The following is a 21,336-nucleotide window of genomic DNA, read 5'->3' on the forward strand; positions in this document are numbered from 1 at the left end:
TGGGACTCAGTATCGTGGTCCTGAAAATCAGCTCTTTTGGCGTTAGGGACTTAGGGAAGGTATAGAAATCAGGCTGACCCCAGCTCACATCATATACTGTTCTTGTTAACTATGTGGCATTGACATGTCTTCTCACCTGCTTTGAACGTCGTCGTCATCATCTTCTTCTTCTTCTTCTTCTTCTTTTTTTTTTTGACAGGCAGAGTGGACAGTGAGAGAGACAGAGAGAAAGGTCTTCCTTTTTACTGTTGGTTCACCCTCCAATGGCCGCCGCGGCCGGCGTGTTGCGGCCGGCACACCGCGCCGATCCGAAGGCAGGAGCCAGGTGTTTCTCCTGGTCTCCCATGGGGTGCAGGGCCCAAGCACTTGGGCCATCCTCCACTGCACTCCTTGGCCACAGCAGAGAGCTGGCCTGGAAGAGGGGCAACCGGGACAGAATCCAGCTCCCCGACCGGGACTAGAACCCGGTGTGCCGGCGCCGCAAGGCAGAGGGAGGATTAGCCTATTGAGCCGCAGCGCCGGCCTTCTTTTTTTCTTAAAACTTATGTATTTGAAAGCTAGAGAAGGAAAGATGGAGACAGAGAGAACTTCCATCTGCTGGTTCACTCCCCAAATGACCATACTGGTCAGGGCTGGGACAGTCCGAAGCTGGGAGCCAAGAACTTCTTCTAGGTCTCCCACATGGGTAGCAGGGACCCAAGCACTTGGGCCATCTTCTGCTGCTTTACCAGGCTATAGCAGGGAGCTGGATCAGAAGTGGAGCAGCCGGGAATCAAACTGCTGCCTACGTAGGATGCTGGTGCCGTCGGTGGCAGCTTTACCCGCTATGCCACAGCACAGCCCCTCTAATCTCTTTCTTAAGCGTCCTGTTTCATGAAGGAAATCTTGAGGAGACTTTGCTGGTTGGTGTAAGTAGACAGAAGCTCTTTTCCTGAAAAGTTGAATGATGAAATTTGGTAAAGTTAATCTTATCTCAGATGATATAGAGAGTAGCTATTTGGCAGAATATGGGAGTAATTATGTTAAAAGTTAAAAAGAAATACTTCCATTTTTCAGAAAATATTTACTTTAGCATCCCTTTTATAGTCTCAACTTTTTTGCATTGTCATTTTTTAAAATAAAAACAAAAGGACAATATCTCTTTTAGTAGCTGCATCAAATCAGTTGGAGTGGGTTTAATTGGGGCAGCTATGCCTTTGGTTTTGGTATTATTCATTCATTCATGGCATCTTCCTTCCGATACAGCAGTGAGCAAAACCCCCAGTTTCCTAGGCAACGTCATGTAAAGCCCTCACCAGAAACAGCAGGCAAGGTCACGAGCACACATATCTTAATTTTAAAGTAATCATTCTGGTTCCTGTGGGTTTCTTGTTTTTTCAACTTTGGGACGGTCCCAGTAAGCCGTCCTGTGGAACAGTGATGTATTAATTTGGTGTTGAGCACAAAGTGCAGCCGTGATTTTCTGAAAGCAAAGATGTTTTGCTTGCCCTCTGGGGCACGGCGTCAGGGGTGCTGGTGACCTATGGTGTCTGTGGCCTTTGCTGCCTGGCACACTGGCCAAATGTTTGTAATTTCAGAATAACAAAAACAGGAAAGGGAATCACGCTTTGAAAGGCAGAAACATACGGTACACTTTAATTCCCTGCTGGAGTTCTTGTGTAACTATGCTTTGGGCCCTGACCCGGGCACAGCTCTTTCTCTCCCTGAATGTGTGTGCCTGGTCCGGGGCAGTTCTGGAGTCCACTCTGAAGGTCCCCGTCTCTCATGTGAATCAGAAAGGCTAGAAATGAGATTGCTCATCCCGAGCAAGATCTGTTTATATCCCTCTCCTTGGCTGCACTCCTGTTCCTGGCCAACTTTGGACAATGCAGGACATTGCTAAACACTTAGGTCATGTTTCATGATGTTCTGTTTTATTCTCCCAATCCATTTCATGCTTTGTGATTTCCTAATTCCCTGTTTCAGATGTGAATTCTGCCTGTGCTGAGAGGGAATGCTATCTGCTAATACAAAAGTATAGACAACACTCAGAAAGGGAGAAATGGCAGCAGGTGTTTGGCCTGGTGATTAAGCTGCAGGTTAAGACACCTGTGTCCAGAATCAGAGGACCTGCATTCGAGTCCTGGCTCTGGCTCCTGACTCCAGCTTCCTGCTACTGCAGACCTTGGGAGGCAAAGGTGATGGCTCAAGGAGTTGGGCTCCATCCCATCCATGTAGGACTCCTCCTTTGAGTCCCTAGCTCTTGGCATTGGTCCTGGCCTGGCCTCAGTTGTTGCAGGCACTTGGAGAATGAACCACCAGATGACAGAGCTCTTTCTCTGTGCCTCTCCCTTTCAAATAAATAAATAAATAAATATCTTTTTTTTTTAACAACAAAGGAAGAAAGACTTTATGGGCAACTTGTTTCTGGTATTTCCTTTCTAGACAGAGTGGCAGAGTGGAAAGAATCCTGGCTGTGTGTCAGACAGGGCTATGTTCAAATCCCTTTTCAATGATCATTACTCTTGGTAAATACTGGGCAGTCTAGCTGAACAATCTGTTTGCTCACTTATGAAAAGGATGTGATGATAGTACTCACCTTGAGAGCTATTGTGAGGTTTAGCTGAGCTCATGTGTTTATTTATTCACTCATTTAAGAAGTATTTGTGAAGGGGTCACAGGCAGGATATTTCACCTAAAGCTCTGTGCACACTGCCCTCATAGGGTGAATTCTCAGCTATGTGTGCTACATAATTTCTGTGAATCTCAGATTCTCTGCCTCTAACAAATAGTCATTCCTAGCTCCTTGTCTTTCAGAAGAGAATTAAGTAGGATAATATTCAGAAAGCTCCTAGCACAGCACCTGGCATAAAAAGGGGTTCAACCTCTTCCATCAGCAATGTTTTAGGTGTCTGTTGGAACAGGGCACTTCTCTAAGCAAGATAAAAAGCAAGAAAATGTTTACTAGAGGAATCGTAAGAAACCCGATGAGGTAAATTTAAAGAAGGGCATCGTTGAACATGGGTGGCTTATGCATGTAAGAGGGTACTTCAAAAAGTTAGCAGTAGATAAAATTAAGTTCAATTTGGTGCAAAATTTTTTTTTCTATTATTCATTTGAGACAGAGCAAGTGGGGACTCATGCTCATCCTCTGGTTCACTTCCCAGATTCCCGCAGTGGTTCCCATAGCTGGGAGTCGGGAACGCAATCCTGGTCTCCTCCATGGGTAGCAGGAACCTAACTACTTGAGCTGTCAGTGCTGCCTCCCAAGGTGCACTGGTATTGAGAGTGGAGCCAGGATCCAACCCAGGCACTTGGTATGAGATGCAGGCGTTCCAATCAGCGTCTCCATCACTAGGCCAAACATCCTCTCCTGGTGCAAAACACTTTGAAACTCATGCACAACTTTTTCATAATATTTATTTTCTGTGGGGTTAGGCAGAATGTGTCCTTTAAGTACAAAAAAAATGGCCAAAAGGGTTGCAGAGGGCCGCAGTGGGGGTAAGAACAGGAATACTGACGTGTCCACCTTGCCATGTGCAGCTCTGGCTCTTTGCTTAGGTCCTCTGGGGACCTGGTGTGCTCACTTTTATGGCAGGAAGAACCTCCAGAACATTAAAGAATGGATAGAGGAAACTCATTATGGGTTTCCTCTCACACTGTTTCATGTGGCCTTGGACTTCAAGGTTGGTGTAGGCCAGTTTGTTCTTAGAAAGGACATTTTTACAATCCCTATGGGAGTACGCACTGTATTCTCTGACTCACCCCTTCCTCCACCCCCTGCCATCAGCTCTGATGCAAACTTGGGGGGTTGTGGAGGTACTTAGACCCTGTGCCCAGCTCACCACCTTTCATAATGATGTGGCTGGGAAAGATGGTGGTGGTACTTGGAGACCCCCTAGAATATTCCCATTTGAAATGGCTCCACTAAAGTTGGAAAAAAACTCAGGGACTCCCAGAAATACAGCATGAGGAATTTGCTCAATGCTAGGAACCAACTTGCCTGCCATTGTCCCAGGCCTTGCCGCTTCACAGATGTGCAGATAGCTGTCTAGCGTTTCAGTCGGAGGCATAATCAATATGAGATGAACCCACAGCTCTTGGATTTAATGTGGAAAGGTGTGAACAGATCATTCTCGATTGGTACAAAAGGACAGGTGGCAGGGATGATGATAGGATTCTGGAAATACAATATTTTCTCAGCTGTCCAACAACATGAAAGGCTGGGGCAGATGAGGCCAAGCAGAACTGGTTAGGCCAATGCTGCCGTTCCAGCCAATGAAAACGATGTGCTGCTTTGAAAGGCTGGAAGAAGCTGTGCCGCAGAGAACGGCTGTTGACTAAATGAATAAAAAGTTCCAAGAATAAATCATATCCTCCCTAACTCCAGTTTAGTTCTCTCTCTCTCCCTCTCTGCATTTCTTATACTTTCTGGCTGTCTTTCTAACCCTTCCTTCTCCTAAGGAATTTGCTCTGAGTCCGAGCGAGAGCTGCAATGCTCTGAGCCTACAAAGCCGAGTTAACACCTGGCTGCAGGATTTGGTGGAACTCTGCCTGGTTTCTTTGTGTGCAGGGGTCCTGACTGGCCAGCCTGGCAGTTTTCCCACAGATAAACCCTTTGGGTGAGATCCTTTAAGCTTTGAATTTAAATGTATGTTTCGTCAGCCAATCTCCCACAACTGAAACGGCCAGGAGAACTTAGAAGCTGTGAATCTTTTATGGTTTTACAGTGGGAAAGGATTAATATTTAGTCATGTTAGGGGCAAACAGAATGGGAAACAAATGAGGAATTTAGGAAAAATGCTGCATGTATGCAGGAGAAAATCACTGGGCATGGAAATTAAAGTGATTTTTAGACAGCATGAAAATGGTATAAGCTGTGCGCTGGGAGGGCTTTCCTGCCTTGCTGGAGCAGTTGTTGAAAAAGTGGTGCCTGCCCCTGGTGATCCCTCTCCAGGGTTCAGCCCTGTCACCCTCAGACTCCATCACTGCCGCCGGAGTCCCCAAGTGTCATAGCAATTTACCTCCCATGTCCTGCTTACTCAGAGTCCAGTTATATTCTTTCCTGAAAGTATTTATATAACTTTAATTTTATAACTGACTTTCCACTGATTGCTAGTTTTCTGAGCTACTTGTAGTATTGGATAAAATATTAATAGGCAGAGGGGCCAGCATAGTGGGTAAAGCTGCCAGCTGTGACATCAGCATCACCTCGTGTCCCAGCTGCTCCACTTCTGATCCAGCCAGCCCCCTACTAATGACCTGGGGAACGCAGCGGAAGATGGCCCAAGTGTTTGGGCCCTTGCACCTGCGTGGGAGTCCTGAATGAAGCTCCTGGGTCCTGGCTTCCACCTGGCCCAGCTCTGGCCATTTCAGTCATCTGGGGACTCTCCACCCCCTAGTTCCCCCCACCATCCTGTAACTCTGCCTTTCAAATATATAAATAAATCTTTTGTAAAAAAATTAATAGGCAGAGGAAAGTAACCTAAATTAATTAATATTTTAGAGCATAAAATGTTAGCACATTTAGTTAACAGAACTGGCAAATGAGCAGTTACAAAACAGTCTACTGGATCATAAATTATAGTTGAACTATCAACCTTGGCGGTTTCACCAGATGGAGTTTAGTAGTTTGTGAGGATAGGCTTGTCTCCTCACTAGGGTAACTTGATTTTGCTTTCATTTAAATCTTGGGTTATAGGAAGTAGAAGAATGGGCATATTTTGCCAATATAACTTGTACATCTGTATACTTTGTACATAATTGTAAATAAAAACAAGGGAAAGTTTGGTATACAAATTTGGTATGTGTGTGTTAAGAACTTTGACATTAACTCTGTGATAACACACAAGATATATTTAATATGTGGCTACTTAGCTGTCATTGAATTATCTTTACCAACGTAAGCCATCCAAGCAACATGATCAGATAGCATGAATAGGTGTCTGTCAATCTGTTATGAAAGGTTTTCATGTGAATGTTTTAACCCTCAGAAAATAGAAATAAAAAGAATAAGTCATTGCCTCATACACTATGTAGAATTGATGTGTTTCAGGTATTTAAATCTTATTATTTAAAATATTATTTATCTTTACACCTGTGAATGATAGTTTATTGTTCTCTTTAGGCTCCTAACAGTATTGGTTTTGGAAAAGAGAGTGAAAGATCTATGACCATGACCAAGTCCATAAGAGATGACATTCCTTCTACCCAAGAGAACCTGGTAAAGTGGGCTTTGGACAATGGCTACAGTCCAGTAACGTCATACACAGTAGCCCCTGTGGCTAATAGGTTTCACCTTCGGCTTGAAAACCATGGTAAGTGTGGTTTTTTTTTAATGTAGTTATATGAAAGAAATCTCCTGAATGAAATTTTCTTATAAGGACCTCTCATTTCAGCTTCTGTGGTTGTTTTTCTGTTGTACATTTTAATAATTTTTTGAGTGCTTTTTAGTATAAGGCTTAAAATGATCTTGAATTATAATAGATGGTTTTGGGGAAACTGGAATACAGGTCTCAGTAGTGTAGAGGTGAGTGTGTATCAGAGAACTTTGCCAAAGATCTTTCCTGTGACTTCAGTAGGAAGAAATTGGCCTGCGTTCTCCTCTCGGAGCAATCACATGGCCACTTACAGCTGAGAATGCACAATGGCTAGGACTGCAGGGAAGAAGACCCTGGTCAGAATCTGCCTCTTAGAGGAAAACGGTCTTGGGAACTCACACTCGGGCCTTCTCACCCAGAGCTGGGGGCAGGAATTACTACTCTGGTTTGATAGAGCAGAAAGCAAAGGCCCGACAAGTTCATGAGGTTCTCAGGAGTCTCAGTGAGCGTGACTGAGCCGCTCCCCAGAGCTGGTCCTCACTCCCCGGTACCTCTCCTGAGTGCGATGCTGTTAGAATAAAAGTGGGGAGAACTAGCTCAAGTCTCAGTCCTGCCATTTCTTCACTCTTTTGGGAGAAGTCATTGAACCTCTGAGCCTCTTCAGGAATTGGGAAAAATTATAGGACCTCCTTTATAGGGTTTTTGTGAAAATTCTTTAAACAGTACAAGTTAAAAACCTTATGGCCAGCAGCGTGGCTCAATAGGCTAATCCTTTGCCTTGCGGCGCTGGCACACCGGGTTCTAGTCCCGGTCGGGGCGCTGGATTCTGTCCCAGTTGTCCCTCTTCCAGGCCAGCTCTCTGCTGTGGCCCGGGAGTGCAGTGGAGGATGGCCCAAGTGCTTGGGCCCTGCACCCCATGGGAGACCAGGAGAAACACCTGGCTCCTGCCTTCGGATCAGTGTGATGCGCCGGCCGCAGCGCGCCAGCCGTGGCGGCCATTGGAGGGTGAACCAACGGTAAAGGAAGACCTTTCTCTCTGTCTCTCTCTCTCACTGTCCACTCTGCCTGTCAAAAAAAAAAATTATGCGAAATTATAACTTATTTTAGACCTGAACACTTTTATAGTGTCCTTTTCAAAGGATTGGAGAAGAGTTAATGTCTATTGGTCATCTTCACTTCTAGCTTTCACTGAGATGGCTTTGATCTCAGCCATACATCAGTTGGCTTTTAGGTGGTGGATTTGTATAATAATAGATAAAATGTTTTCTTTAAATTGTTGAAAATATAACAAAATTATTGAGTATTGATTGTCTGGAAATAAGTCTGTTCCTTTGGAGGAAAAAGTGTACCTAACTAGTCTTTCTTTTCCACTTAGTGATGAGGTTTTAAAAGGCCAAGTATCCAAATAACGTCTATAGTTTGACACTCAAAAAGGAGGTAGCAAAATAAATTTTCTGTTTTTTAAGATTTATTTATTTTTATTAAAGACAGAGTTACAGGGAGAGAAAGAGAGAGGGAGAGAGAGAGAGAGAGATCGATCTTCCACCTGCTGGTTCACTCCCAAATGGCTGCACACAGCCAGGGCTGGGCCAGGTGAAAGCCAGGAGCCAGGAGCTTCTTCTGGGTCTCCCACATGGGTGTAGGGGCCCAAGCACTTGGGCCATCTTCTGCTACTTTCCCAAGTGCATTAGCAGAAAGCTGGGTAAGAAGTGGAACAGTTAGGACTCGAACTGGAGCCCATATGAGATGCCAGCATTGCAGGGGACAGCTTAACCCTCTATGCCACAATACGGGCCCCAGCACAATAATATTTTAAATACCAATACTGGGGGTGGGTGTTTGGCACAGTGGTTAAGATGCTGCTTGATGCCCACATCCCCTGCTAGAGAACCTGTGTTCCAAGTCTTGGCTATGCTCCTGATTCCAGCTTGCTGATTCTAGCTGGGGCATCAGCTGATGGCTCAAGTGCCTGGGGCCCACACCCACATGGGACATCCAGATTGAGTTCCAGGGTTCTGGCTTGGGCCTTGCCCAGCCCTGGCTGTTCCAGGCATTTAGGGAATCAAGTGAGATCTCTCCCTGTCAGTCTCTTCCTGCCTTTCAAATAAAAATAAATAATAAATAGCAATGTTATTTCAAGAAATCTTTAGAAAAACTGTTGAAAAAAAATCTCTAGATTCAAGGAAAGTATTTCAGTGGTATTTGAATGGAATAGTACTGCCTTTTATAACTTACTGAAGTCACAGAATTTTGTATCTTGTTGGGCTTTGGAAATTATCTAGCACCATGGTCTTTATCTAGGCTGTGCCGCTACAATCACATGGGGAGCTTGAAGCTTACAAATGATTGGGTCTTACCCTGGAGAGTCTAATTTTAATTGGCTTGGGGTACAACCTGGGCATAGGGCTATTTTTTTAAGTTCCCAGAGTAATTTTAATGTGTAGTCAAAATTAAGAACCACTGATCTAATCCAATCCTTAATTTTAAATTTTGAGAAATTGAGGTATAGAGGAATAGGCCAGTTGCCCAAAGCCACTCAGCTTGTTGAAGAGACCAGCAGGACTAGAATTCAGATTCCTGATTGCTTATATGCATTGCTTGTTAAAAGTAATTTTACACCTGCCTCGTCTCAGCTAATTCCTCCTGTTCTGCTTTTTTGACGACAATTGTGGCCTGGTATCCACACTAATGATGTTCTGCCTTCTCTGTCACCGTAGAGGAGATGAGAGATGAGGAAGTCCATGCCATCCCTCCCGAGCTACGCATCCTGCTGGACCCTGGCACCTTGCCTACCCTGGAAAACCCGCCCTTCCGGGGAGGGGGAGGCCGAAATGGAGGTCTCCCCTTCCCTTTCCCAGATATCTCCAGGAGAGGCCGGAAGGAAGAAGGTGAAGATAGGGTCCCCAGGCCAAAGGACCGTGTCATCCCCGGCATGCAACTCTTTCCTAGTCCTAGAGAGCCGGAAGAGGTGCAAGGGAGCGTGGATGTGGCTCTGTCAGTCAAGTGTGACAGTGAAAAGCTGACTGTGGCTGTAGGAAAAGATTCTTTTCAGGTCAGTGCAATCGGAAAGGAGAGCAGAGAAGCCGCCCCCTCCCCACTGTTGCTCTGGGCTGTGTTCATGATTTCCCTCTGGCTCTTAAACGGTTGAACCCCGGAGACTTGATTCTGTCTTCTCAGTTGGATGGACCCACTTCCCCTTAGCTGTGATCCTCACCTGGCTCCTGTTGTTCTCTGTGAGGGGGGCAAGGGTTCTGGGTCCCTGTGTGTCAGTATTTTGCTCTTGAAGACCAACAGGCCTTGGGCTATTGTGAGCTGGATGGCTGGAAAGAGGTGACTGGGAGTACAGCACAGCGTGCACCTGTGCCCCCTTTACTTGGAAGACCAGGCAGCGTCTGTTGCCTGTGCGAAGCAGAAGTGCCTGGGGGCCCTCCATCATGTCTTTGTTGATTGTTGTTTCAGGCCAACGGCTACTCCGGGATGGAGCTCACGCTGTTGGATCCTAGCTGCAAGGCCAAGATGAATGGCACCCACTTCATCTTGGAGTCTCCCCTGAATGGCTGTGGTACTCGGCACCGGCGCCTAGCCCCTGATGGTGTGGTTTACTATAACTCGGTGAGTGTTCTCCAGAATAGAGCTTTGCCTTCTGCCAGAGCCTTAAAGGAAGTCTTCATATGTCTCTGACAATGAGGAGGAACCTGCACAAAGTCAAGTGCTGGTTCTCCACAAAGTGGGGTTTACATTGACCCCGAACTCTGGTTTTGTGTGCTTTTACAGTGAGTTTTGAGGAATAGGAAGGCCCTGTTTGCTCAGCTGGAGTTGTGGTGATCTCACCCACTCCCTTCTTAAAATTTCTGATGGTGGGGCCGGCGCCGTGGCTCACTGGGTTAATCCTCCGCCTGTGGTGCCAGCATCCCATATGGGCGCCGGGTTCTAGTCCTGGTTGCACCTCTTCCAGGCCAGCTCTCTGCTGTGGCCCGGGAGTGCAGTGGAGGATGGCCCAAGTGCTTGGGCCCTGCACCCGCATGGGAGACCAGGGGGAGGCACCTGGCTCCTGGCTTTGGATCGGCACAGCACCGGCTGTGGCGGCCATTTGGGGAGTGAACCAATGGAAGGAAGACCTTTCTCTTTGTCTCTCTCACTGTCTATAACTCTACCTGTCAAATAAAAAAAAAGTCTTAATTTGGAGATTTAAAAAAAAATTTCTGATGGCACAGTGTTCGCTGTCAGGATGATTATGACTTCTCTCTGTGGCCAACCGTAGGACCAAATAGCGTGGTTCTTATGTGAATAAAACCTAATGTCTCGGGCTGTCAGTAAGCATCTCTGCACAACTGGGCAACCAGATGCATGGTTTCTCTCACCTCACTTGGGTCTTGTCCACAAGTAGGCAAACTTTTTCCTCCAAGAAGAGAATTTCAAGTTTGAGAAGGCCTTTATGAAATTATCAAGTATCTGTCTCCACTTCCAAGAAAGACGCTAAGGGTGGACATTTGGCACGATGGTTAGGATGCCACGCAGGAGGCTCACGCCCCGTGTCGGAGTGCCTGCGTTCCAGGCCTAGTTCTAGCTCCCAATTCCAGCTTCCTGCTCGTGGAAACACTGGGAGGCAGCCGGTGATGGTTCAGGCAGAGGCCACCCACATGAGAGGCCTGTACTGAGTTCCCCCAAATCCTGGTTTCTAGCTCAAATAAAACTTTTTACAAATCTTAAAGGACACAAATAACTAAAGCTCGCTACAATGGCCGAGTCTTTGTACTTCCTAGAGTTTTTAGTATCTAGACTCTTATTTAGTAAGAGAAATCCCCCTCTGCAGTATAGACAAGTGACAACCCCATTCAACTCCATTTGAGGGTCTAATGTTTCTCCATTATTTGGATTAATTTGTAATTCCTCAATATAGTTATGGAAGAAATCTGCTTTTTTGACAAGAGAAAATATAAATTTTAGTTCAGATCTTAACTTGAACCTGTACTACGATTCTCTTATTGCTTACCTCTTTGACAATGAAATCCTAGAATGTGTAGAGTTTTTTGTTGTTACTGTGTCTGTTTTAAAGTCAGGTTTTCAATTTGCATCTGATTTATTCCATGGGTGTAAGGTAGAGCTACATGCTTGTGGCTTGGTGGTTTTATAGCATTGGCTGTGCTTTCTTTGCCTTGTAGATTGTGATTCAGGTCCCATCCCCTGGGGATAGCAGTGGCTGGCCTGAGGGTTATGAAGACTTGGAATCAGGTGACAATGGATTTCCTGGAGACATGGATGAAGGAGAGCCTGCCTTCTCCAGCCGTCCTGAAATTGTGGTGGTGAGGATTCATTTTCACTAGGTACTTTACAGAGAGTGTTATCTACAGGAGTCATCAAAAACTCCATGGAAAATGTGTTTTCTGAAGAAACCATTGCGTGGATATCAGAAATTTTTTCACCAAAAGAAACTCACCTTTTAAATCCATTTTCCACAAACTTTCTGAAGCACCTTCATGTTTGGTTGCCTTTAGTTAGGGATTATCAGAAAACACAAGCCTGTATTAAAGGCTAAGAGCTCATGAAGGTATGGGGCCTTCACCCACCAAGTGATCATGATTTGATTTTCTTTCCCGCAGTTTAATTGCAGCCTGCGGCAGCTGGGGAACCCCAGTACCTACCAGGACCAGCCCAATGAGAACATCACCTTCAACATGGAGCTGTACAACACCGACCTCTTCCTGGTGCCCTCCCAGGGAGTCTTCTCTGTGGCGGAAAATGGGCACATCTATGTTGAGGTGAGGCCTGATCCTGTAGGCTAGTCCCAAGCTATGGTTCCTCAGACATTAGCTAGAACACACTCTGCACCCTTCCTCCTCCTCTTCCTCCCCTGCCCCCAGAGCACTTGGCTGCTTCTGGGTGAGGGCTTGGCTCAGAAAACACTTCCAGGTTGGCTTCTGACCAGAGCAGGAAACTTCAGGATTTAATACATTAGGTTAAGTAGAGAGAGTGTTTTTTTGTAGAGGAATGTTAAAAAAGAAAAAAAATCAGAAAATGTGAATTCTAATAAAGCTCTGGGTTCATTTTAACCTTAGCTGGATTTTTAAAAAACATTTGAGAAGGCGAGAAAAAGAGACACAGAGAGAGCTCCCATCTGCTGGTTCCCTCCCCAAATGCTCACCACACGTGGGGTTAGGCTGAGGCTGAAGCTGGGAGCCTGGAATGCAATCCAGATCTCCCATCTGGGTAGCAGGAACCCACAGGCGTAGCACCTGTTAAGCTCAACACTGGCCTCAATCTTAGCATTTTTGGAGCAGTAGTTAAGCAGAGGCAATGTCAGAATTAAATCACCTCCCATATCATCTTTCAAATTACACACACTTCTAAGGGAAATCCTATGTGCTACCATATCTCATGAAAACTGTTTTTTCTAGCTTGTTTCTGAATGTGTAAATTTGTTAAAACCATTTCCTACACATTTCAGTAGTAGCCATGCATAACGTACACCTGGAATGACAAGAAAACATTAGGTAATGGTGGTAATAATGAAATAATAACAGTAACTGTTTACTGCAGCTTTAGTATGTACCAGATAGGGTTGTAAGTAGCGTAGTCATTAATTAGCTCTTTGGAGCAATCTTACATGAATAGACTAATAATATCTCCATTTTGTGGCTGAGAAAATTGAGGCAGAAGCTTGTCCAAGGTCTCACAGCTGGTGTTTCAGCTGGGCACGCTGTCTGCTGGTCCTGGAGGGAAGTCGTCGTCTGCTGCGAAGCTGCAAGGGGGGCTCTGGAGGGGGGAGAAGCTCAGGGGGTCGAAATGGGAAACGTCCCTATGTTGGAGGCGACGTCAGAGCGTGTTTCTACTCTGGAAAGGAAACCAGCTCTCACATTTGCACTGACTCTGGCAGGGTGCCTGCTGGCTCCTGAAGCTGTTTTCCCCCATCATCTGGATTCTGCCCCTCCTCCTTCGCCTCCCTCCTGAGAGCTGGCTTTCTTGGGGGAGCACCTTCTTTCTCCACTGGGGAAAATATACTGCACTCTGCACGCTATTCTTAGCCATAGACCTCTGCTAATCCAGGATTGCTGTTTCCCTCTTGCTTTCCTGGCTACACAATCCACATGTGCAGCCGGTCAACAACTCCCTACTGGACTCTGGGCTTTAGGGGCGCTGCTTAAGTGCAGTTGGTTCTTTTCCAAATATGTGCCTGGCTGCACAAGGTTAAGGCTCTGGTTTATGCTAATCAGTGGCCAATCTTCCTTGTGGACCCTTCTCTGGAGGTGTTGACTGATCTTTCCCCATCCCCGCAATGCTAGCTTATTTCAGCTATGTTGTAAGTAGGGTTTTTGTCCATTCATATCTTTTCTTATGTCAACTATGTGTTTGTAGTTAAACTTTATAAGATATTGTCAAGTGATAAAAAAGAAATCCCCTAAATCTTTTTGCTTTTGCTACCATTTTAAGTATCAAGTATATTGAGGAGAATTGGGGAGTGGGTTATAAACTACTTTATTTTGATTTTTTTTTTAAGATTTATTTATTTGAGAGGTAGAGTTATAGACAGAAGAAGAGAGAGAGAGAGAGAGAGTGTCTTCCATCCACTGGTTCACTTTCCAAATGGCCACAATGGCTGGAGCTGGGCTGACCCAAAGACAGGAGCTGGGAGCTTCCTCTGGGTCTCCCACACAGGTGCAGGGTCCCAAGTACTTGGTCCATCTTCTGCTTTTCAGGCCATAGCAGAGAGCTGGATCAGAAGAGGAGAAGCTGGGACTCAAACTAGCACCCACATGGGAAGCTGGCATCACAGATGGAGACTTAAACTGCTACACCACAGTGCCAGCCCAGTGTTTTAAAATTACCTAAAATACAAGAAAATCTGTGAATGTTTTGCTAATAGGATAGCACCTTTGCTTGGTCTTTGTCTCCCGGTTTGAACCCCACTTGTGATAGGAAAAGTGTTTCCTTACGTCCAGTAAAGCTAGCTAAGGCATTGACTGGGTATAAAAACTATTTCCATGTTTCTTCTCCCCTATATCCCTCTTTCCTCCTCCCAGAATCCTCTATTCTTGACCACAGTCTCTTCCTTTAACCCAAGACATTACCCATTTTTCCACCTGTTCTTTGGTCATCTCTAGATTGGTCATATAATGTCAGTTTCTTTTTAAATTCCTTGTCTTTGGGGACATAAAAAAGAATCGTTTATAGCCCCCAGAATTTCAGTCTGGAATAGTAGTACTGCTAGCAAGCCATGTGCACTGACCAACTCGGAGATGTGTTGTTTGTGTGTATCGTCCAGTTTGCTAATTCTCACAGTAACTGTGTCTCATAGGTATCAGAGTCCTCATTCTGTAGGTGAGGAAATCTAGTCCCAGGGTGTGATTTCTTCAGATTTGCCTCTCTTGCCAAGCCTGGAATCTGGCTACCATTCATTTCCAGTCTTGCTGATGTGATTTTTCCCCTCTAAGGCAGAATTTTGAGTAACCCAGACATCCCACCATTATCCATTCATTCTTCGAGTTTAAAGATTTTCAGCGGTTCTGTTACACATTTTTGCATTGTGGATTCTGAGGTTGCATTAAAGGGTGCTCTTTGGTAATAAGATGTATGTCCTTTGCTGTCTTTCCAAGGTGGAATATCTTGTTCGTCAGAAAGAGTGTGAAAAACCAATGAAGCCTAGCGGCGTGTGGAACGCCACTGCAGAGTGTGCATATTGTAACGGCCAGAGTAGCACCCTCCTGCTTCTTGTCATCGTGGTGGCGGGCCGTGCCTAGTTAGCCCTGGAAGGACCTTTCACAACAGTGCTATGGGTTCAAGGCCCCGGCAGTGTCAGGGGTTTCCCCGGGTATCTCAGAATGGAAAGTTTGTTTATATCTCCATGTCTTCTGAGAGGATTCTGAGTCCAGTGGCCTGTGGGTGTGTAGAGACTGTGTTTCTCAAGTGTTTCAGTTTATTTTGATCATCAGTTTAGCCAAGGAATGAGGCAGGGGATCGGGGTGGGGGTGGGGGAACCAGTTCACTTGGTTACTCGTGTGTTGCCGAATGGAGAATCCAGCCTGGCCCTGAGGCTTTAGCCGAGTTCAGGATAGTTGAGGTTTGAATTCTGTTTACACTTGGCTCCACACTACTTCCTGTTTCTAAAGAAAAGAACCTTAACAAGGTTTGGACATGGCCCATGCAAATGTTTTGTAAGAGGGAAGTGTAGATGACTTGGAACCGTTTCTACTTTAGATTTCCCTTAAAATACCCCTGGGCTTAACGAGTGAAGGGAGAGTCCTTGGCAGGGTCCTGCGAGCAGCTGGGATGCGTTGCCAGGCCTGTGATGGCCACCAGCTTGCACCGTGCATGACGTCCGGCACCAGGGGCCAGCTCGGCCTGCTCGGAGCGGAGCGGGGCTTCGGCTGACGGCGGTGTTGCCGTTTACTCTGGGTCAGTGCCGTGCAGAAGCTCGGCCTTCCCCGCCTGGGTGGAACAGATTCTGCCTCTCTACTTGGTTTTTGAGTAATTCTAAAAAAGAGCTTGTCTTACAAGTATACACTATTAAGACATTAAAGGCTTTGCCTCTGTTTTATTTATTAGGGAAAATTCACTTGAGGTGTATGGTGTGCTTTTATTTTTATCTCTCTGAGGGCTTATGAGAGACATATTTATCTTGTATTTGAATCTTCCAGGCTGGCATTTGCACTAAATAGCTTACTGTCACCATCCATATCAAGTTTAGATGGAAAGTATCTCTTTCTTCAATGAGCGTTTGTTACTGTGGCAGTTAGAAAGAAAGCTGTACATGTGTTAAGACAATGAAGATAAACAGCATCTCCTCCCCAGGTGCACTGCCTGTGCACCTGAAGCAAACGTGAGGTTTTGAGTTCTGAGTTCCTCTTTCTGTTCTTTTCTAGGTGTCTGTCACCAAGGCTGACCAAGAGCTGGGATTTGCCATCCAAACTTGTTTTATCTCTCCATATTCGAACCCGGACAGGCTGTCTGATTACACCATCATTGAGAACATTTGTCCCAAAGATGAGTCTGTAAAGTTCTACAGTCCCAAGAGGGTGCACTTTCCCATCCTGCAAGCCGAGATTGACAAGAAGCGGTTCAGCTTTGTCTTTAAGTCCGTGTTCAACACCTCGCTGCTGTTTCTCCAGTGTGAGCTGACGTTGTGTACCAAGAGGGAGAAAGACCCCCAGAGACTGCCAAAGGTCAGTGGGCCTCCGGCCGTTGACTGTGCCCTTGGCATTCTTAGGTGGGGCGGTGACCTGCCCGAGACGTTGCATCCCAGGTTAATGCAGGTTGAGGTTTTTGCTTTTGGAACTGCCCAGTTGAAGTAATAAAGTCAGTTAGCAGGGAATTGTGAGTTTTATGGAGTCTTAGAGAATAAATCCTGACAGTATGATTTTTTTTCCATGCGTGCTACTTAATAGTACCTCATGAGCAATAAATCACGGCTGTTTTCCATCGAGGGAGCGAGAGGTCTGGCCTGATCTTTGCTCTTCAGATAGAGTGCAGCGCCAAGAGCACAGTGAGCCGAAAGGATAAGTTCAGTGTGCGGATTAATCTTTCCGGGCCCCACTGAGGCTTGCATTGTAGTTGTTTTTTGACCTTCTCCGTGTGAGTTATAAGGTTGACCGGTCTCAGGGGGACCGCTAAGGGAAACTAGCAAATATTTTAATTTTTCTCAGCTTCATATCAGTTCATCTTGTTTGTCTTGTGTCGCTCCCCACACTGAACTGGGATGCTCTGTTGCCATAACAGAAATCAGAACCATCTGACCTTCCCTAGCCGTGCTGCAGGGGGATCTGCAAGGTTAATTATGATACCTCATTAGTTGGCCTTGTGTGCGTAAAAGGCATCTTCTGCCAGAGGCTCGTTTCTGTGAGCTGGCTTAATGATGTGTAATTCCATATGCGCATTCATTCTGAAGATGCACACGGCATGTAAACTAATTTTATCGCCACCCATCAATCATTGTCTGGAGAGCCAAGAATCAAGCTGTATCATTTATAATGCGTGCGTGGAACTCCCTCATTTAATACACAGGTTGTCAGAAGTGGGTGTAGAGGTGGGAGGAAGAGTCTCATCACCAGCTAGATTACCATTACTCTGAATCCCTTGCAGCCTGGTATTTCCCCGGGAGCCCATTTCTCTGACAATGCCACAGAGAATTTTGCTCGTAAATGAAAATACAGCAAGTCTGATTGTGATCATCCAGGAACACACACAGGTTGACTTGGAATCTGTTCAGCCCTTTGCTTTTGGAAATGTTGATGCCTTAGCCTTGTGGCATTCACCTTCCTCCAATGGCCAGCTGCTATCTGCGGGTGGAACAATGACCTTTGGGAGTTAGGGATCCAAGGGGGAGGCCTGGCAGTTACTGGGGGTCGTTACTGGTGGCTTTGGCTGTTTCCTTTTCCTTAAGCCTGGCCTGGAACACCCCAGTTTCTCAGTGTGTAAATCTGTGAGCACTAATCCTAGTATTTCCTTTCAGAGCACTCTAAGGAGAGCTCTAAGTCCCAGGAGAGGACATGATGGGAGCTGACCCTAAACCTCAAGTGGCCATTTACTCGTAAGGCAGAATACAGTGGGAAGAGCTTGGCGACTGAGAAGGCAGGCCCGCCACTGACTAACAGAACTTTAAACAAGTCCCTCGACCCCTCAGAGCCTGCATATCCTCGTCTATAAAGCTGAAATCCTAAGGCCTGGCTTCCCTCCTATATGGAGGAGCAGACGAGACCATAGATGTGACCATAGCTCGTTGTGTGCACGGTGGAGGCTGTAGACAAGCTGTTGCCACTATCTTCCCCATTTGATGTTTGTAGATAATATTTCCATGTCTCTAGTAACAATTTTTTTGAAATATTTATTTGTTTGAAGGTCAGAGTTACAGAGAAAGGGAGAGACAGATATATATATTTTTTTCATCACTGGTTCACTTCCCAGATGGCCATAGTGGCCGGTGTTGGGTCACACTGAAGCCAGGAGCCAGGAGCTTCATCCAGGTGTCCCACATAGGTGCGGGGGCCCAAGCACTTGGGCCACCTTCTGCTGCTATTTCCAGGCCATTAGCAGGAAGCCGGATTGGAAGCAGAGCAGCCACTTCCAACAGTGCCCATGTGGGATGCCAGCATTGCAAGAGGCAGCTTTACTCCCAATGCCACATTGCTGGCCCCATTTCTAGTGATTTCTGAGTACTTTGTATGACTTGTGAGCAAGGCAAAGAGTCTTGCAGAAGGAAGATCTCAAAACTTTCATTTCTGATGAACCTGAGACCTGGGGAGTTAAGTGTCTTGCCCAAGGTCAGCCGTTAGGTCAGACTTAGAATCACAGACTCAGGAAGAAGAGTCTGAAGAACTCATAGCAAAGTCAAATGCAAATCTTTTTCAGTTGTCTCACTTCTCCACAGAACCCCCATCATCTCCCCCTACAAGAGGGCAAGGGCAAAGGCTTTTCTCCTCTGTTGTGGGTGGTGAGGGGTTGCCCTCTCTGTCGCTCAGAGCAGCAGTGACCATGAAGTCTGAAGTCTTTGCTCTTCTGTTGTCCAGAGGAGCAAGAGCTGAGTTATCAGCCTTTCAGGATGCCTGGCTGAAGGCTTTGTAAACAATAGGTGTATTTTTTTCTGACCCCAAAAGCCAGTGGGTGTCATTTACATTGGATTTAACCAGTTGATGAGCACAGATAAAAAACCAGAGTTGTTTTAAGGGAAGAGGTCCTAGAGAGCGATGATACTTTTTCCCAGCAGATGTAGTGCAGCCAGGGGTTGAGGCCTCAGAAGAGCTATAAGCAGCTGATCTCCTGGCCTCCACACCTAGGCACAACTCCCCAGGCCCTGCATTCTGTAGCATTAAAAGCAGATGACCTTGGAAAGCTTAATTTTTGCATGAGCCTGTGCCAGGATTAAAAAAAAATCAAACAAACTGGACAACAGGATTATCTTTCTGGAAAAAAAAAAATGTAAAACCTGTCACCTCACAACACAAGGCCAGGCATTTCCCAAAATCACACATCACAGCGGGTCAGGGGCCAGCGTTCGTCACCTAGTTCCTCTAGTCTTCAAGCTAAGTGACACCCACGCCTCTGGTTGTTTTCTGGGAAGACGAGGAGAGGGAAAAGACAATATTTATAAGGTGTCTGGCGATAATTCGCATCTTCAAATGCAGCTGGAAACACACTGGGCCTGCCACCACATCTCCCAGACTGTTTGAGGTTCTTTGAAATACATCCAGATCTCTTGTCTTTCTGTAGCAAGCAGCTGTGAGCCACAGGCTGAGTGACCCCCACTCTGCTCTGCTCCCCCCCTCTGCAGTGCGTGTCCCCGGATGAAGCCTGCACCTCTCTGGACGCCTCCATGATCTGGGCCATGATGCAGAATAAGAAGACGTTCACCAAGCCCCTGGCTGTCATCCACCAGGCAGGAGACACCAGAGGTGCGCTTTGGGAGGTGGAGTTGGAGAAGGGAAGCCTCAGCGCTGCTTTATTCAGAGACAGAATCAGGGCCCATTTGTAACTTGAGACGTAGCCTCTTGGCCTAAGCAGTCTTTCATTGGTTCTCCTCCTGCCACTGTGGCTGAATTGTGAAACACTTGTCAATGATCTCCTTGCTAACAAATGAGATCAGGGTCAAGGTGGACCCTGTCATATTGTTACTCTCCCTGGCATTTGTATGTTCTTTGCTGAGTATGCAGACAAGGGTTAGAGTTCCACCTGGCATGCTGGCAATTGCACACGGTGCCACAGCCCGTTTTTTGGCGATCTACTGGTCATGCCTGTGCCAGCTACATGCTGTTGGGCTGCTTCATCAAAATCACAGGTGCCTTTGAGAGGGTGGTATGTAGGGGAAGATTCCTCCTCTGAGGCGTCACAGCAGGAGGAAGATCGACAGCTGCTTTTTGTAATTCCATTTTCAGAATTTTGCACAATCACGTTTGTGGCTTGATGCCAAGGGTGCATCTTGGTACTCATGCAGGAACAGGTGGGGAGCTGTGTCTTCCAGAAGAGTCAGGATGTACCCTGAGAGGTGTGGCGTCAGTGGGAGGACAGGCAGGGCAGCACCCTGGCACTGGCCAGGCCATTCAGACCAGCAGAGAAGCAGAGCTGGGCCCTAAGGAGCTGCTAGAAACAGATAGGAGGCCCCGTGGCTCCAAGGGCCATGAGCAAGCAAGGGTACCCCAGGCAGCCATCCCCATCTCAGGATAGAAGCAACTGTCACATGAGGCATCTCGGGTAATTCCAGTTGTCACTGTCTAGAAATTGCCTACCACTGTGCAGAAACATTGCCATCTGAGTGTCAAGCCACGAGAAGGCTAGGAGAGTGGAAGTGGATTCCGGGCCTCCAGGGCAGTGTGTTTCAGGGCTAGGGTTGCAGGCTACCTCCTACTACCACAAGGGCCAGAGAGAAGCATGGGCACCAAAGGCCTTGGCTGAAGCCACTGAGCAGGCTGGCTGCAGTTGCTGGGCATTAGTTGGGAGACCTGGGCAGTGCTGGCACCAGACCTAGGGTTTGGGGAAGTCTTGGGATGGCACTTCTGGTGTGAGTTGTTGGAGCAGGATTTGGCAAGACCAGACAGCAGGAGTGGCTTGGGCACAGGCAGCACTTACAAGAGTGGAGGCATGTGGATGCTTTCTGCTCTCATTCAGTTGAATGACCTTTGTGAACAAATCAGTGCCATTCCAATGGTCATATCTGATGGTGGCACCTGCCCTCTTCCTAGGGGCGTGGCTGCGGAGGGCGTGGCTCTTAGCTTTCTCTGCTAATGGGAACTCCTCTCACCTCTTGGGGTTTCATTATCTTTACCTGGAAAGGAGAGGTTTGGACCAGATGATTCCCAGAAGCCTTTTCATCTGAAACCTTCAACAGTGCTATTTGAAGGAGCAGAACAGTTTTTGATTTATTTTCCAGCCATCCTAAAGTTGGTATAAAATGTACACAGTAGATGCTTATTGGTTCTTCAGCATCATTTTTTATTGCTTTTTGTTTTATTGTATTGGCTGGTGTTCAACCATTTGAAAGTTGTAAGAGATACAGTCTTTTTGGTAAATATTCTGCCCACATACTCCTTCCTTTATATTGGGCTCAGAGGTAAGA

At 46.4% G+C, this 21,336-nt stretch overlaps 1 protein-coding gene across 7 annotated transcripts in view; it reads left to right on the top strand.

Moving 5' to 3' along the window:
• Positions 1–21,336, top strand: part of TGFBR3 (transforming growth factor beta receptor 3) — a 216,895-nt gene that overhangs the window by 173,072 nt on the left and 22,487 nt on the right. For 6 of the 7 annotated variants that reach the window (XM_008264892.5, XM_008264894.5, XM_089300380.1 and 3 more), the window contains 7 exons: positions 6,107–6,296; positions 9,017–9,351; positions 9,759–9,911; positions 11,462–11,602; positions 11,900–12,058; positions 16,157–16,456; positions 19,558–19,678. In XM_008264892.5, coding sequence (XP_008263114.1) covers positions 6,107–6,296; positions 9,017–9,351; positions 9,759–9,911; positions 11,462–11,602; positions 11,900–12,058; positions 16,157–16,456; positions 19,558–19,678 — 1,399 coding nt within the window. The remainder of the gene's footprint in view (positions 1–6,106; positions 6,297–9,016; positions 9,352–9,758; positions 9,912–11,461; positions 11,603–11,899; positions 12,059–16,156; positions 16,457–19,557; positions 19,679–21,336) is intronic. The other variant, XM_070078049.2, reaches the window with a different exon arrangement.

Source organism: Oryctolagus cuniculus, chromosome 7, assembly GCF_051225735.1.
Source record: "Oryctolagus cuniculus isolate XC-2025 breed Fujian yellow rabbit chromosome 7, ASM5122573v1, whole genome shotgun sequence".
In the NCBI taxonomy this organism is placed as follows: Eukaryota; Metazoa; Chordata; class Mammalia; order Lagomorpha; family Leporidae; genus Oryctolagus; species Oryctolagus cuniculus.